Source organism: Salvelinus sp. IW2-2015, unplaced genomic scaffold, assembly GCF_002910315.2.
Source record: "Salvelinus sp. IW2-2015 unplaced genomic scaffold, ASM291031v2 Un_scaffold2926, whole genome shotgun sequence".
Lineage (NCBI taxonomy): Eukaryota > Metazoa > Chordata > Actinopteri > Salmoniformes > Salmonidae > Salvelinus > Salvelinus sp. IW2-2015.
The window spans coordinates 20499-38066 of record NW_019944222.1 but is presented as its reverse complement, the minus strand read 5'-3'; the positions used below and the strand labels follow the sequence as shown (position 1 = coordinate 38066).

The window sequence follows — 17568 nt, the reverse complement described above, 5'->3', positions numbered from 1 at the left end:
TTCCAGACCTGTCTACTCTGTAGGAGCGTTGTGTCCAGACCTGGTCTACTCGTAATAGGGTTGGGTCCAGACCTGGTCTACTCTGTAGGAGCGTTGGGTCCAGACCTGGTCTACTCTGTAGGAGCGTTGGGTCCAGACCTGGTCTACTCTGTAGGAGTGTTGGGTCCAGACCTGGTCTCCTCTGTAGGCGTTGGGTCCAGACTTGGTCTACTCTGTTAGGAGCATGGGTCCAGACCTGGTCTTACTCTGTAATAGTGTTGGGTCCAGACCTGGTCTACTCTGTAATAGTGTTGGGTCCAACCTGGTCTCCTCTGTAGGAGCGTTGGTCCAGACCTGGTCTACTCTGTAGGAGCGTTGGGTCCAGACCTGGTCTACTCTGTAATAGTGTTGGGTCCAGACCTGGTCACTCTGTAATAGTGTTGGGTCCAGACCTGGTCTACTCTGTATAGTGTTGGGTCCAGACCTGGTCTACTCTGTAGGAGCGTTGGGTCCAGAACCTGGTCTACTCTGTAGGAGCGTTGGGTCCAGACCTGGTCTACTCTGTAGGAGCGTTGGGTCCAGACCTGTCACTCTGTAGGAGTGTTGGGTCCAGACCTGGTCTCCTCTGTAGGAGCGTTGGGTCCAGACCTGGTCTCTGTAGGAGCGTTGTTCCAGACCTGGTCTACTCTGTAGGAGCGTTGTTCCAGACCTGGTCTACTCTGTAGGAGCGTTGGGTCCAGACCTGGTCTACTCTGTAATAATTTTGAGTCCAGACCTGGTCTATATTCTGTAGGAGCGTTGCGTCCAGACCTGGTCTACTCTGTAATAGTGTTGGGTCCAGACCTGGTCTACTCTAAACCATTAGTAACACACTATGCCGTCATGGATTAAATCCTGCAGCGCACGCAAGGTCCCCCTGCTCAAGCCAGCGCATGTCCAGGCCCGTCTGAAGTTTGCCAATGACCATCTGGATATTCCAGAGGAGGAATGGGGAAGGTCATGTGGTCTGATGAGACAAAAATAGAGCTTTTTGGTCTAAACTCCACTCGCCGTGTTTGGACGAAGAAGAAGGATGAGTACAGCCCCAAGAACACCATCTCAACCGTGAAGCATGGAGGTGGAAACATCATTCTTTGGGGATGCTTTTCTGGCAAAGGGACAGGACAGACGACTGCGCCGTATTGAGGGAGGATGGACGGGGCCATGTATCGCAAGATCTTGGCCAACAACCTCCTTCCCTCAGTAAGAGCATTGAAGATGAGTCGTGGCTGGGTCTTCCAGCATGACAACGACCCAAAACACACAGCCAGGGCAACTAAAGGAGTGGCTCCATAGAAGCATCTCAAGGTCCTGGAGTGGCCTAGCCAGTCTCCAGACCTGAACCCAATAAAAATCTTTGGAGGGAGCTGAAAGTCCTATTGCCCAGCGACAGCCCCGAAACATGAAGGATCTGGAGAAGGTCTGTATGGAGGAGTGGGCCAAAATCCCTGCTGCAGTAGTGTGCAAACCTGGTCAAGAACTACAGGAAACGTATCAACGCTCCTACAGAGTAGACCAGGTCTGGAACAACGCTCCTACAGAGACCAGGTCTGGATCCAACGCTCCTATAGAGTAGACCAGGTCTGGACCCAACACTATTACAGAGTAGACCAGGTCTGGACCCGACACTATTACAGAGTAGACCAGGTCTGGACCCAACGCTCCTACAGAGTAGACCAGGTCTGGACCCAACGCTCCTACAGAGGAGACCAGGTCTGGACCGAACACTATTACAGAGTAGACCAGGTCTGGACCCAACACTATTACAGAGGAGACCAGGTCTGGACCCAACACTCCTACAGAGTAGACCAGGTCTGGACCCAACACTCCTACAGAGTAGACCAGGTCTGGACCCAATGCTCCTACAGAGTAGACCAGGTCTGGACCCAACACTCCTACAGAGCAGACCAGGTCTGGACCCAACTCTCCTACAGAGTAGACCAGGTCTGGACCCAACTCTCCTACAGAGTAGACATGACCAACAGAAAATTGCCCACAAGAGTCCCTGGTCTTAAATAGTGGCCTTCAGAAGAATACGGTCAATAAGACCTATATTAGAAGTTTATTAAAAGAAAACAAGTTCTCAAGAAGAGGAAAAATAACAAAACACTGATAAATAAAAATAACATATATATTTAACACGTGGTAAATGTGACTAACATTTTGTTCACAGCTCGGTGCAAGGCGGTAAGAGTGTGTTGTACGATATTGTCATTCAACTCAATGCTATTGGGTATGGGACCATAATCCTTTAGAATGTTCTGAGAGAAATGTGCATTATAGTTCCATATTATTCATGTTGCAATAGTAGGGTTAGGAACAATATTCAGAGATATATAGACACGTAGGAATACCTATAGACAAGTTGTAAATGTGATGAAATGTTTCGTTAGGATGTTGTAGAGCGTTTGGCTCTTTGTCAGGAAATGTGTGAGGTAGATGGTCCAATGAGATGTTAAAGTCCTGCTAGTGTCACAATGTTGACTGCGGTTTGTTGGTTTCTACTCAGGGAGATAGAGAACAGGATCGAGGCTGACCATCCAGTGGTGAGTTAGTTCTCGGTTCTTCTTCCTGTTTCTGTCAGCGTCGTGTATTCATCTGTCTCATAGTCCAACTTCCTGTTTCTGTTTCTGTCAACGTCATGTATTCATCTGTCTCACAGTCCAACTTCCTGTTTCTGTCAGCGTCGTGTATTCATCTGTCTCACAGTCCAACTTCCTGTTTCTATCAGCGTCATGTATTCATCTGTCTCACAGTCCAACTTCCTGTTTCTGTCAACATCATGTATTCATCTGTGTTACAGTCCAACTTCCTGTTTCTGTCAGCGTCGTGTATTCATCTGTCTCACAGTCCAACTTCCTGTTTCTGTCAGCGTCATGTATTCATCTGTCTCATAGTCCAACTTCCTGTTTCTGTCAACATCATGTATTCATCTGTCCTACAGTCCAACTTCCTGTTTCTGTCAGCGTCATGTATTCATCTGTCTCACAGTCCAACTTCCTGTTTCGGTCAGTCTTCTCCCATCTCTATTGGCTCACCATCTGGCAGTGAGCCCTTGTCTTGGATCAGTGAGAGATAACAATAAGATGGTGTTTCTTATCCTGGTAGTTTGGATGTTTACGTCAGCCCTGAAACAGGCCTATATTAAATGAAAAGGACAGTATTTATTTTTGTGTTAACATTTTTACATCAGTATTCAAAAGTGATATTGGCTGATCGTATTTGCCTCTCAGACACTCTTTCTCTCCCCCTCCCATCTCCCCCCTCCTCCCTCTCTCCCCCTCCCCTCCCCATCTCTCTGTATCCCTTCACCCCCTCCCATATCTCTTTCTCCCCCTCTCTCCCCTCCCCATCTCTCTGTCTCCCCCTCTCTCCCCTCCCCATCTCTCTCTCCCCCTCCCCATATCTCTTTCTCCCCCCCTCTCCCCCTCCCATTATCTCTTTCTCCCCCTCCCCATCTCTCTCTCCCCCTCCCCATATCTCTTTCTCCCCCTCTCTCCCCTCCCCATCTCTCTGTATGTCTTTCTCCCCCTTCTCTCCCCCTCCCCATATATCTTTCTCCCCCCCTCCCCATCTCTTTCTCCCTCCTCCCCCTCCCCATATCTCTTTCTCCCCCCTCCCCATATATCTCTCTTCCCCCTCCCTCCCTCTCTCTCTCCTCTGTGTCGTTTTCTCCTTCTCAGCCGGCCCCAGCCAATGCGGGGGAGGAGAGGGAGGAGGACCAGCAGTTCCGGAGCATCTTTCAGCAGATAGCCGGGGATGTGAGTACGGGGAGGCCGGGGAGGCCGTGGAGTACAGGGAGGCCGGGGAGGCCAGGGAGTACGTGGAGGCCAGGGAGTACGGGGAGGCCAGGGAGTACGTGGAGGCCAGGGTACGGAGGAGCAGGAGTACAGGGAGGCCAGGGAGTACAGGGAGGCAGGGAGACCGGGGAGGCCAGGGTGTACGAGGAGGCCAGGGAGTACAGGGAGGCCGGCGAGGCCGTGGAGGTCAGGGAGTACAGGGAGGCCAGGGAGTACAGGAGGCAGGGATACAGGGAGGCCAGGGAGTACGGGGAGGCCAGGGAGACCGGGGAGGCCAGGGAGTCAGGGAGACGGGAGTACGGGGAGGCCAGGGAGTACAGGGAGCCAGGGAGGTACAGGGAGCCAGGGAGTACAGGGAGGCCAGGAGTACGGGGAGGCCAGGGATACAGGGAGGCCAGGAGTACAGGGAGGCCAGGAGTACGGGAGGCAGGGAGACGGGGAGCCAGGGAGTACAGGGAGACCGGGGAGGCCAGGGAGTACGACCAGGGAGTACGGGGAGGCCAGGGAGTACAGGGAGTACGGGGAGATCGGGGAGTACAGGGAGCCAGTGAGCGCTTGGGGGAATGTGAGTATAGTGCTGGGGTGGTGGTCAACCAATGTGCTCCCAATTTAGTGCCGGGATTCAATCGATCTGCGTCAGATCCGCGTTATAGCGCGCGCTTGACATTTAAAGTAATTTTCAGATTGAGTTGACATACGCAGCGTTTACCTTTCTCTATCTCTCAACACGGGAACATTCCCTTTAAAAGCTGCATGGTCTAAAACCCACGATCAGATTGAATCCTGCCTGGGTTATTATTATATACTGTATCACACCTCCTGTATATCTGTCATGTTACTGTATTACACCTCCTGTATATCTGTCATGTTACTGTATACACCTCCTGTATATCTGTCATGTTACTGTATTACACCTCCTGTATATCTGTCATGTTACTGTATTACACCTCCTGTATATCTGTCATGTTACTGTATTACACCTCCTGTATATCTGTCATGTTACTGTATTACACCTCCTGTATATCTGTCATTACTGTATTACACCTCCTGTATATCTGTCATGTTACTGTATTACACCTCCTGTATATCTGTCATGTTACTGTATTACACCTCCTGTATATCTGTAATACACCTCCTGTATATCTGTCATGTTACTGTATTACACCTCCTGTATATCTGTCATGTTACTGTATTACACCTCCTGTATATCTGTCATGTTACTGTATTACACCTCCTGTATATCTGTCATGTTACTGTATTACACCTCCTGTATGTCTGTCATGTTACTGTATTACACCTCCTGTATATCTGTAATACACCTCCTGTATATCTGTCATGTTACTGTATTACACCTCCTGTATATCTGTCATGTTACTGTAATACACCTCCTGTATATCTGTCATGTTACTGTATTACACCTCCTGTATATCTGTCATGTTACTGTAATACACCTCCTGTATATCTGTCATGTTACTGTATTACACCTCCTGTATATCTGTAATACACCACCTGTATATCTGTCATGTTACTGTATTACACCTCCTGTATATCTGGCAGTTTACTGTATTACACCTCCTGTATATCTGTCATGTTACTGTATTACACCTCCGTATATCTGTCATTTTACTGTATTACACCTCCTGTATATCTGTATTTACACCTCCTGTATATCTGTCATGTTACTGTATTACACCTCCTGTATATCTGTCATGTTACTGTATTACACCTGCTGTATATCTGTCATGTTACTGTATTACACCTACTGTATATCTGTATTACACCTCCTGTATATCTGTCATGTTACTGTATTACACCTCCTGTATATCTGTCATGTACTGTATTACACCTCGTTATATCTGTATTACACCTCCTGTATATCTGTCATGTTACTGTATTACACCTCCTGTATATCTGTCATGTTACTGTATTACACCTGCTGTATATCTGTCATGTTACTGTATTACACCTACTGTATATCTGTAATACACCCCTGTATATCTGTAATACACCACCGTATATCTGTCATGTTACTGTATTACACCCCCTGTATATCTGGCATGTTACTGTAATACACCTCCTGTATATCTGTCATGTTACTGTATTACACCTCCTGTATATCTGTCATGTTACTGTATTACACCTCCTGTATATCTGTATTACACCTCCTGTATATCTGTCATGTTACTGTATTACACCTCCTGTATATCTGTCATGTTACTGTATTACACCTCCTGTATATCTGGGCATGTTACCGTATTCACCCATCTGTATATCTGTCATATTACTGTATTACACCTCCTGTATATCTGTCATGTTACTGTATTACACCTCCTGTATATCTGTCATATACTGTATTACACCTCCTGTATATCTGTCATGTTACGTTATTACACCTCCTGTATATCTGTCATGGTACTGTATATACACCTCCTGTATATCTGTCATGTACTGTATTACACCTCCTGTATATCTGTCATGTTACTGTATTACACCTCCTGTATATCTGTATTACACCTCCTGTATATCTGTCATGTTACTGTATTACACCTCCTGTATATCTGTAATACACCTCCTGTATATCTGTATTACACCTCCTGTATATCTGTCATGTTACTGTAATACACCTCCTGTATATCTGTCATGTTACTGTTGTTATCAGACCTGCTGTATACAGAGCATTCATAAAGTATTCAGACCTCTTCCTTATTTCCACGTTTTGTTACGTTACAGCCTCATTCTAACATGGATTCAATAAAACTCATCAATCTACACACGATACCCCATCATGACATCACAATACCCCATCACGACATCACAATACCCCATAATGACATCACAATACCCCATAATGACAAAGCAAAAACAGATCACATTTACAAAAGTATTCAGAACCTATACAAACCTGTACTTTGTTGAAGCACCTTGAGCAGCGATCTTCTTGGGTATGACGCTGCTAGCTTGGCACACCTGTATAGGCTCTGGGCGGGCCACTCAAGGATATTCAGAGACCTGTCCCGAAGCCACTCCTGTGTTGTCTTGGCTATGTGCTGTGTGGTGGATGAATCAGAATTAGTTGGGTAATATAAGTAATTAAGATGTCTTATCTGCATAATATTCTTATGTGATATACTTTTTATTAGAATGTATTTCTTTGGACTCTGGTGTTGGCAGTTGCACTTCTTCCCTCAGCTGGGGCTCAGTCACCTGGGGCTCAGTCACCTGGGGCTCAGTCACCTGGGGCCCAGAGAGGGGAGAGGTCAGGCCTGTCTTTCACATGTCCCTGGTGCTATGCATAATATCAGAAAGGGAAGAGGACAGGAGGGAACATTGTCTTCATATGTGAATGTGTCTTTACCTATTCTTAAATCATGTGAAGGGATGGCGTGATTAATGGGGAGCCAATTACTCCACAATGTCTGTGCGCAAGTCACTCCCTCCTTTGGCATTTCGGGGAGGTGTATGGCAGTGTCTGGAACCATTGTATGTCCTCTCTGATGTTGCACTTATCCTGGGATAGTGTATGACCTAGAGGCTCACTCCCCTCAGTGAGCTTGTCCAGGAGTAGGGTCAAGAGGGGTTTACTTGAGATAGGAGTATCTAGAGTTGACAATTGAGTTATGCCATTGGATGAGGTAATGGTTCTGTGCTATGAAGTACCAGGAACAAGATTAGAACCTCGTCTTAGGGACCAAACTGAACGATAATTTATAACGAATGTTATCTGGCTAAGGGATACTCCTTTCTCAATTATAAAGTCCCTTTGTGAACTGTTCCTAAGATATGTGGTTTGTCATGTAGGTTGAGAGGGGTGTATCTTGGCTATAAAAGATCTTTGTACTTTTCAATGGTTTATTAGAGATGGCGCATCATTGAAAGTCAAAGGCTATTACAAAGCTCTTATTATTAATGATGTAGTTTAGGTATAACTCTGACTGCTGTGTGAAGTTTGTTTCTCCTCATTTGGTAAAGCAGAAATTAGCCACCACAGTGCTTAGAGTTGTTGTCCTGTTGGAAGATGAACCTTCACCCCAGTCTGAGGTCCTGAGCGCTCTGGAGCAGGTTTTCATCAAGGATCTCAACTTTGCTCCGTTCATCTTTCCCTCGATCCTCACTAGTCTCCCAGTCCCTGCCTCTGAAAAACATCCCCACAGCATGATGCTGCCACCACCATGCTTCACTGTAGGGATGGTGCCAGGTTTCCTCCAGATGTGACACTTGGCATTCAGGCCAAAGAGTTCAACCTTGGTTTCATCAGACCAGAGAATCTTGTTTCTCATGGTCTGAGAGTCCTTTAGGTGCCTTTTGGCAAACTCCAAGCGGGCTGTCATGTATCTTTTACTGAGGAGTAGCTTCCGTCTGGCCACTCTACCATAAAGGCCTGATTGGTGGAGTGCTGCAGAGATGGTTGTCCTTCTGGAAAGTTCTCCCATCTCCACAGAGGAACCTAGAGCTCTGTCAGGGTGACCATCAGGTTTGTGGTCACCTCCCTGACCAAGGCCCTTCTCCCCCGATTTCTCAGTATGGCGGGCGACCAGCTCTAGGAAGAGTCTTATTGTTCCTAACTTCTTCCATTTAAGAATGATGGAGGCCACTGTGTTCTTGGGGACCTCAATGCTGCAGAAATGTGTTGGTACCCTTCCCCAGATCTGTCATCTTATACAATCCTGTCTTGGACAATTCTTCAACCTCATGGCTTGGTTTTGCTCTGACATGTACTGTCAACTGTGGGACCTTATATAGACAGGTGTGTGTCTTTCCAAATCATGTCCAATCAATTGAATTTACCACAGGTGGACTCCAATCAGGTTGTAGAAACATCTCAAGGATGATCGTTGGAAACAGGATGCACCTGAGCTCAATTTCAAGTCTCAAACAAGGGTCTGAATACTTATGTAAATAAGGTATGCGTTTTTTATATTTTAATACATTTGCTAAAATTTCTAAAAACCTGTTTCGCTTCGTCATTATGGAGTATTGTGTGTACATTGATGAGGATTTAAAAAATATATATATATAATTAAAATAAGGCTGTAACAAAATGTGAAAAAAGTCAAGGGGTCTGAATACTTTCCGAATGCACTGTATCTGTCCTGTTGTTACAGACCTCCTGTATAACTGTCCTGTTGTTATCAGACCTCCTGTATACTGCCTGTTGTATCAGACTCCTGTACTCCTGTCAGACTCCTGTATAACTGTCCTGTTACTGTTGTTATCAGACCTCCTGTATATATCTGTCCTGTTACTGTTGTTATCAGACCTCCTGTATATCTGTCCTGTTGTTATCAGACCCCTGTATAACTGTTCTGTTACTGTTGTTATCAGACCTCCTGTATAACTGTCCTGTTACTGTTGTTATCAGACCTCCTGTATATCTGTCCTGTTGTTATCAGACCTCCTGTATAACTGTCCTGTTGTTATAGACTCCTGTTAACTGTCCTGTTGTTATCAGACCTCCTGTATATCTGTCCTGTTGTTATCAGACCTCCTGTATAACTGTCCTGTTACTGTTGTTATCAGACCTCCTCTGATATATCTGTCCTGTTACTGTTGTTATCAACCTCCTGTATAATCTGTCCTGTTGTTATCCGACTCCCTGTATATCTGTCCTGTTGTTATCAGACCTCCTGTATATATCTGCCTTTACTGTTGTTATCAGACTCCTGTATATCTGTCCTGTTGTTATCAGACCTCCTGTATAACTGTCCTGTTGTTATCAGACCTCCTGTATAACTGTCCTGTTGTTATCAAACCTCCTGTATATCTGTCCTGTTACTGTGTTTATCAGACCTCCTGTATATCTGTCCTGTTGTTATCAGACCTTCTGTATATAACTGTCCTGTTGTTATCAACCTCCTGTAATTCGTCCTGTTGTTATCAGACCTCCTTATAACTGCCCTGTTATCAGACCTCCTGTATAACTGTCTTGTTGTTGATCAGACCTTCCTGTATAACTGTTCTGTTGTTATCAGACCTCCTGTATATCTGTCCTGTTGTTTCAAGCGTCTCTGTATAACTGTTTCCTGTTGTTATCAGACCTCCTGTATAATTGTCATGTTGTTATCAGACCTCCTGTATAATCTGTCCTGTTGTGTTATCAGACCTCCTGTATATCTGTCCTGTTACTGTGTTATCAGACCTCCTGTATAAACTGTCCTGTTGTTATCAGACCTCCTGTATAACTGTCCTGTTTTATCAGACCTCCTATATATCTGTCCTGTACTGTTGTTATCAGACCTCCTGATAAACTGCCCTGTTGTTATCAGACCTCCTGTATATCTGTCCTGTTACTGTTGTTATCAGACCTCCTGTATAACTGTCCTGTTGTTATCAGACCTCCTGTATATATCTTCCTGTTACTGTTGTTATCAGACCTCCTGTATATCTGTCCTGTTACTGTTGTTATCAGACCTCCTGTATAACTGTCCTGTTGTTATCAGAACTCCTGTATAACGTCCTGTGTTATCAGACCTCCTGTATAACTGTCCTGTTGTTTATCAACCTCCTGTATAACTGTCCTGTTGTTATCAGAACTCCTGTATAACTGCCCTGTTGTTATTCAGACCTCCTGTATATCTGTCCTGTTGTTTATCAGACCTCCTGTATAATCGTCCTGTTACTGTTATCAGACCTCCTGTATTCTGTCCTGTTACTGTTGTTATCAGACCTCCTGTATAACTGTCCTGTTGTTATCAGACCTCCGTATAACTGTTGTTATCAGACCTCCCTGTTATAACTGTCCTGTTGGTTATCAGACCTCCTGTATAACTGTCCTGTTGTTATCAGACCTCCTGTATATCTTGTCCTGTTGTTATCAGACCTCCTGTATATTCTGTCCTGTTGTTATCAGACCTCTGTATATCTGTCCTGTTGTTATCAGACCTCCTGTATATATCTGTCCTGTTCTGTTGTTATCAGACCTCCTGTATATATCTGTCCTGTTGTTATCAGACCTCCTGTATTATCTGTCCTGTTGTTATCAGACCTCCTGTATAACTTGGTTCCCTGTTGTTATCAGACTCCTGTATATCTGTCTTGTTGTTATCAGACCTCCTGTATAACTGTTCTGTTGTTATCAGGACCTTCCTGTAATCTGTCCTGTTGTTATCAGACCTCCTGTATAACTGTCCTTGTTTGTGTTCAGACCGTCGCTGTCATAATGTCCTTGTTAGCCTCGTTATTGTCTGGTGTGTATCACGCTCCTGTATTCTGATCTTTTGTGTATCATACCTTCCTGGTATAAACTGTGTTTGCGTGTTTTATCCGACTCCCTGAATATTCTCCTCCCCTGGCCGTTAGTCGGACTCTCGCTGTGGGTGAGTAAATGTGCGTGTTGTATCCAGAACCTCGCTGGGTGATAAACGGTTTCCTGTTGTGTGATTCAGACCTTCCCTTATATCTGTCCTGTGTTGTATCAGTACCTCCGTGTTATAGTGGTGTCTGTCCTGGTTACTGTTTGTTATCAACCTCCTGTAGTAGTCGTGTCCTGTTGTTATCACACCTCCTGTATACTCTGTGGCTGGTTACTGTTGTTATCAGACCTCCTGTATAACTGTTCTGTTGTTATCAGACCTCCTGTAACGGGCGTCTAAGTCGTTCTCCTCCTCGGACGAGGAGGAGCAAGGATCGGACCAAAATGCAGCGGGTGATGAATACATGATGAATTTATTAGACAAGACGAAACACGAAGTACACTTGAATAAATTACAAAATAACAAAAAYGACGTAGACCGACCTGAACATGAGAACTTACATAAAACGAAGAACGCACRAACAGGAACAGACTAGACAAACGAAACAGTCCCGTGTGGTACAAACACTGACACGGAAGACAATCACCCACAAACAAACAGTGAGAACAGCCTACCTTAATATGGTTCTCAATCAGAGGAAACGTCAAACACYTGCCCCTGATTGAGAACCATATAAGGCTAATTAACCATGAACCTAAACAAGAAACAAATAACATAGACTGCCCACCCCAACTCACGCCCTGACCATACTAAACAAATACAAAAACAACGGAAAACAGGTCAGGAACGTGACAGAACCCCCCCCTCAAGGTGATAACTCATCTATGTGTTATCTATGTGTCTCATTTACTCCCACTAATTAGCCCCATAAATTATACAAATATGACTTTGGGATAGTGAATGAGAATACCTATGATGGACAAGAAAATACAAAAACAGAGTAAAGCATATAAACCAACTGGACCAAACATCTCCAAATTTTTAATACTAAATAGGAGTAAAAGATCCAATTAGAAACATTAATGAAAACCTAACTAGACCAAACATCTCTACTAATTCATAAGAGTAAAATATCTAATTTGGTATAGAACTAATAAAGATTAATATATTACATTTTTGATGAAGCATGAGCATGTAGGTACCTAGCCTTGCCTGAGGTTATCTCAGTTATGTGAAAATTAAAAAAAGAAATAATAATAATAATACAATGAGTATAATAATAATATTGAATATGAGAAAATTAAAAATTAAAATAAAATAATACAATGAGTATAATAATAAATTGAATATGAGAAAATTAAATAAAATAATACAATGAGTATAATAATAAATGGAATATGAGAAAATCAGAGACCTACATGCAGTTACAAAAGAAAATTGACACAACATCATTCTAAATTTAAGCATTTCAACATGATCCTCCCTCGCAGACACCTCTCTAATAAAGTGATATCAATGATACCAACCTTTGTTAGAAGATTAAGGACATGGTCCGTAGACACTTGTAACCGGAATACCCTCTGTTACCTAGCATGTTTTTGAAATTAACCTAGTTTTTAGAAGGAAAAACTAACTTTAATTAAAAGAAAACATATATATTCATTGAAATATGTATCTAAAAATTCAACCAAACATACAAAAACACAAGGCCTTAAGCAAAAATAGATATACTAACATCCTTACATAGGAGCACAGTCCTCAYCCTTACAGATACTACAATCTGCTCTTTGACATTTTGCGCAAAACAGGGGGTCTCCGTGATGGTCATGGCCCTCCGCATTAAATGTTGTGCACCACTTGCACTTACCGCGCAAATGACACTTTTTTGTGGACATGTACGAGTATACATTCCTCTGAATTTGGGAATACAGCATATACAGGTAGACCGTCCTTACGAAAACCGTGGCATGCATATCCACCTCCAGGAACTACTCCATGTAGACAGTTTGGATTACCAAACGGGCAGTCAAGAGGTCCACCAACCGCATTGCAGGGCTGTCCATTTTTGTCGGTATAATGGCCTGGGCTCCCAGGAACAGGACTAATTATCACAGGAGGATCAGCTCTCCCTACAGACATCTGTTTAACCGTTGTCTGGACCACAAGTGATTTTACCAAGGGTAAAACACAACAAAATATAATACCCAGAGCCAACAAGCCTCCTCCCAGCATAATAGCCATCCTAGCAAACATAGCTCCCCACTTTCCTAATGCTAGGTCTAGCCAATCCCAAACATGAGAGTCAAACCCAGCATTTGCCTTAACTTCTGCTCGTAGTCCTTTAAGTTTAGCCATAGCAATAGCAAAGGATCCATTAGGTGCAGTGTTATTGGGGATAAAGGTGCAACAATCATCCCCAAACATAACACAAACTCCACCCTTCTCCGCTAAGAGCCAATTGAGAGCCTGTCTATTTTGCCAAGTCATTTTACTGGTAGCCTGTACCTGTTCCCCCAACGCTGTTAGAGCCGAGTCAGTATAGTTAATGAATCTCCGTTGGTTATAGTATATATAATTAATCCACTCTAAGTTTTTATTTGGTGTTATCCACAAAAATATAGATTCAAATCCTGATTTAACCTCATCTCTTGCCTTGAACTCCCGAGGTACACCTCTAGGCTGTCCAATTGCATCAAGGTATACCTCAGGGTCTTTCTCATACGCCCTTTTAACTCTAGGATTAACATAGTCATCATGGGGTGATTTAATGATGGTAACCTGTTGAATTGCTCTAACTAAGGCACAAAGACCAATCCATCCATTAGGCAATACATTCAACAATTTGTTTTTTCCACACATCCAGAAACTATCCGCAATACCTCTGTCCTGATTCTTTAGCATAGTGAGAGATGGTGCAACCTTAGTTATTTCACCACACAACCCTTTTCTATTCATTATCCACCCTTTATCATTATTTCTACGAACTCCCGCAGTCTCTAGCACCCAAATAGTATCACATTCTACAGTGGTGTTTCCTACATCAATTCCTTCGGTGTCATGGCTGTAAAAACATTCATATTTTCCTTTAACCACAGTACTTCTGTCTAATTGAGGTCCATTTAATTCAGTTCTAATTTCATAGGCAGCACAATCATTGTCTCCCAACCTAGTCTCGTTCAACATGGTTCTGCCTCTAGTGCTCCCTCGAGCAATCCTACATTCTATGTCACACAAGGGAATAGAATACTTTCTATTGGTACAATGATCATTTTTCCAATTTGCACAGTTTTTAAATGATGCTGGTTCAGGGACTATTATGAGATCAGACAAAGGTGATTTACTACACAAAATACAATTGTCCATTTTGTGTTTGTTTGCCGTATACTTAGCCCATTTGTACCATTCGTTCTTCACTTCTTCTTCTTGTGTGGTGTCCTTGAGTGGTTCTGAGTCTGATATATCTATTTCTGTCATCTTTACAATGTTCTTGTCTTGAGGTAGGTCATTAGAGTTTGTCAACAAGTTCCAGATTTCATTAAAGAATCCTTTTGGCTCTGATGTCTCAGGTTTCCTTGTGGTTACCGTGGTCTGCTTGGTAAGAGCAGTTTATGTCATCTTAGTGGTAGTTACTGTGGTCGTCACATCAGCCGCCACCGTGGTTGTCGTTGTTCTGGTTGTCACAGGCTGTTCTTGTTCAGGTGTAGGTGTAGGACCTAATTTAATAAATGTGTTACTGTTTCCTTCACTCAGTCCTGTTCTTGCTATTTCAATTACAAATTCTTCACCTTCTGCTGGTGCGATCTTGTTCATGATAAACACCCATTTTTCCACATATTTAATTACTGTCAGGTCACATCCTTTAGGGTCCCAAACAACTTCTCCCTTTGTTTGATGATGTGTCCATCCACAGAGTGGTTCCTCCGGTAGGGGTTTCATCCTCCATACAGAAACTGTCTTTTGTTCTCCTGGTTCTGTTAGAATTTGTGGCGGAACAGAAAATCTAACCCTTTTTACCTCGTTTGACAGGTTCCTCTCTTCTCTTCCTGTTTTTACCATATGTCTTGATCGTGAATCATCTTCGTATTGCTCTCTGTTGTTCTTGCTCTGTCATTGTCACTGTTCTTTTGTGGTCCTAATTTCAATTGTTCAGTGAGGGGACCAGGTAAGGGCTGAAAAGTCAATTGTGGGGAAATCCCCATTCCTTTCATTTTGTGGGACTTCTGTTCTTCCTTGCAAGGTCTCTCCTTCTGTTCTTGGTAAGGCTTCTCCTCCGCTTTCTTCCCCTGTTGTTCCTGGTGAGGTTTCTCCTCCGCTTTCTTTCCCTGTTGTTCCTGGTGAGGTTTCTCCTCCGCTTTCTTCCCCTGTTGTTCCCTCCTCAGGCCGGACTGGGCTTCCATCTGGGAAGGGGCCATCTCAGGGAAGAGATGTTCCCATTCTGTAGGTGATACTTCGGGGTCCCACTGTGGAGGGCTTCCGTCAACGAGGTCTGCCACAACAGGTATATCGTCAGGAGTAGCAGGCATGTTACTCCCCCCCATTCCTGGACTTTCTGGCCATACTGGAGGAAGCTTTGGTTGTTTGTCTCTTTTCTTTTCAGCCTTTTTTCCCCTGGTACTTCTTCTGAGTGCGTTAGTTGATGCACTCGTCGTATCTTGGCTTGTATCTGGTCTGCCATTTTCTTGACTCTTCCCCGGCGTTTTTCTATCGTTCCCGCTGCTCCTGCTCCCTCCGGGTTCCCGCCTGGTGAATCAGCATCCTCTGTGTCCTCATCTCTATACGGTTGTGTCCTTCTCTCTGTCGGGACTCGGGTGCAGTGGTTTAGATGATACCACGTCTTGCTTCCTTTCACTTGGACGGCCGTGTTTGTGGCTGCTGCCACCTCGTAGGGTCCTTCTCTCCTCGGCTGATCCCACTTCCTTCGGAACACTTGAACGTAGACCAGATCTCCTGGTGTCACTGGGAGAGGTCCTTCCGGACCCGGCTCCGGCACCGTCTTTTTCTCCTGTGAATATATAGCTTTGTGTATTTTGGTTAGGTACATCACATACGATTTTAATTCACTTTGCAATATATCTAAGGAGGGACCTTTATACAGTCCTCCTAACATTGGTATAGGCATGGGTCGAACCGTAAGCATTTCATGCGGCGATAGGTGCGTGTTTCTGTTAGTTTCCATGCGACAACTCATTAGTGCAAGCGGTAAAGCATCCACCCAATTGAGTCCTGTAGATCTACAAATCTTTGTTATCTTGTTTTTCAGAAAACCGTTAACTCTCTCAACCATCCCCTGCGATTGGGGATGATAGACACATCCCAGCCTTTGTTTCATCCTTAGCTGTTGTATTATTGTTTTTACAACTTTTTTGTATAAACGCTGAACCATTGTCTGAGCTAATTTCGGACGGAATCCCAAATCTGGGAATTACTTCTGTTGATAAGAATTYTATCACTGTTCCTGACCCCTGATCCGCCGATGGTATTGCTTCTACCCATCTACTGAACCTGTCTATGATAACTAACATGTACCTTTTACCCCGTATAGGTTTTATCATGTCTACATAGTCCATCACGATGTGTCTAAACGGGCCTTCTGGAACCGGTACGTGGCCTATAGGCGTGGTTATACCTTTACGTATGTTGTTCTTCGCACATATTTCACAAGATCTCATCTACTGTTGCCTGTAGATATGGTGACCAAAAACCTTGTTTTTTGATTTTTCTTATCACCTCCCCCCTTGCACAATGATCAATATCATGTGCATCATTAATAAGTAGCGTCAAGAGAGTGGTGGTGGCTAATATGGCACCGTCATGTGTTCTCCATATCCCATGTCTATCTACAGAGGCCCTCCTCTGTAGCCAGGTATTTTGTTCAGTTATTCCAGCCCTAGCCTGAATTTGAATTAACTCAGCCGGAGATGTAATAGGTGCAATCGCAACTATGTCCATCAATGGTGCAATGAGAATTGGGACAACGCATCTGGATGCTTCATCTGCTGCATTATTGCCCCCAATGACAAAATCATTGCCTTTTTTGTGTGCTTGACACTTGATTATTGCTAGTTTCCGAGGATACATTAATGCTGTCATTAATTTAACAATTTGTGCGTGATGTTGGATGGGAGTTCCATCACTCTTTTTAAATCCTCTCTGTTTCCAGACTGCACCAAACAAATGGCATACGCCGTGTGCGTAAGCGGAATCAGTATAGATATTAACTGTTTTACCTCTTCCTAGCACACATGCTGCAGTCAGAGCCTGTAATTCAGCTAGCTGGGCTGAGCAAGGCTGAGGACAATGYTCTAATATTTCCTCAGTGAAAGCTTTCCCCTTTTGCTTAACTACCGCAAACCCTGCATTTTTGATTACCTGTATAATCTTTAAAACAAGAACCATCTACAAAGTAACTTTCCAGGCTATATCCCTCTTTATCTATTAATGGAATTGATTCTAAGTCTGGACGTAGTTGGTAAATGTTAAAGCCTCGGCTACACAATCATGTGCTTCCCCTCAAAATCAAATGGAATCCTTTCTGCTGGATTCACAGTGCTACATCTTTT

At 43.9% G+C, this 17568-nt stretch overlaps 1 protein-coding gene across 1 annotated transcript in view; it reads left to right on the top strand.

Moving 5' to 3' along the window:
* Nucleotides 1-17568, top strand: part of LOC112075004 (calpain-3-like) — a 42743-nt gene that overhangs the window by 6068 nt on the left and 19107 nt on the right. Inside the window, exons 2-3 of the mRNA XM_070440735.1 lie at nucleotides 2528-2564; nucleotides 3702-3779. Coding sequence (XP_070296836.1) covers nucleotides 2528-2564; nucleotides 3702-3779 — 115 coding nt within the window. The remainder of the gene's footprint in view (nucleotides 1-2527; nucleotides 2565-3701; nucleotides 3780-17568) is intronic.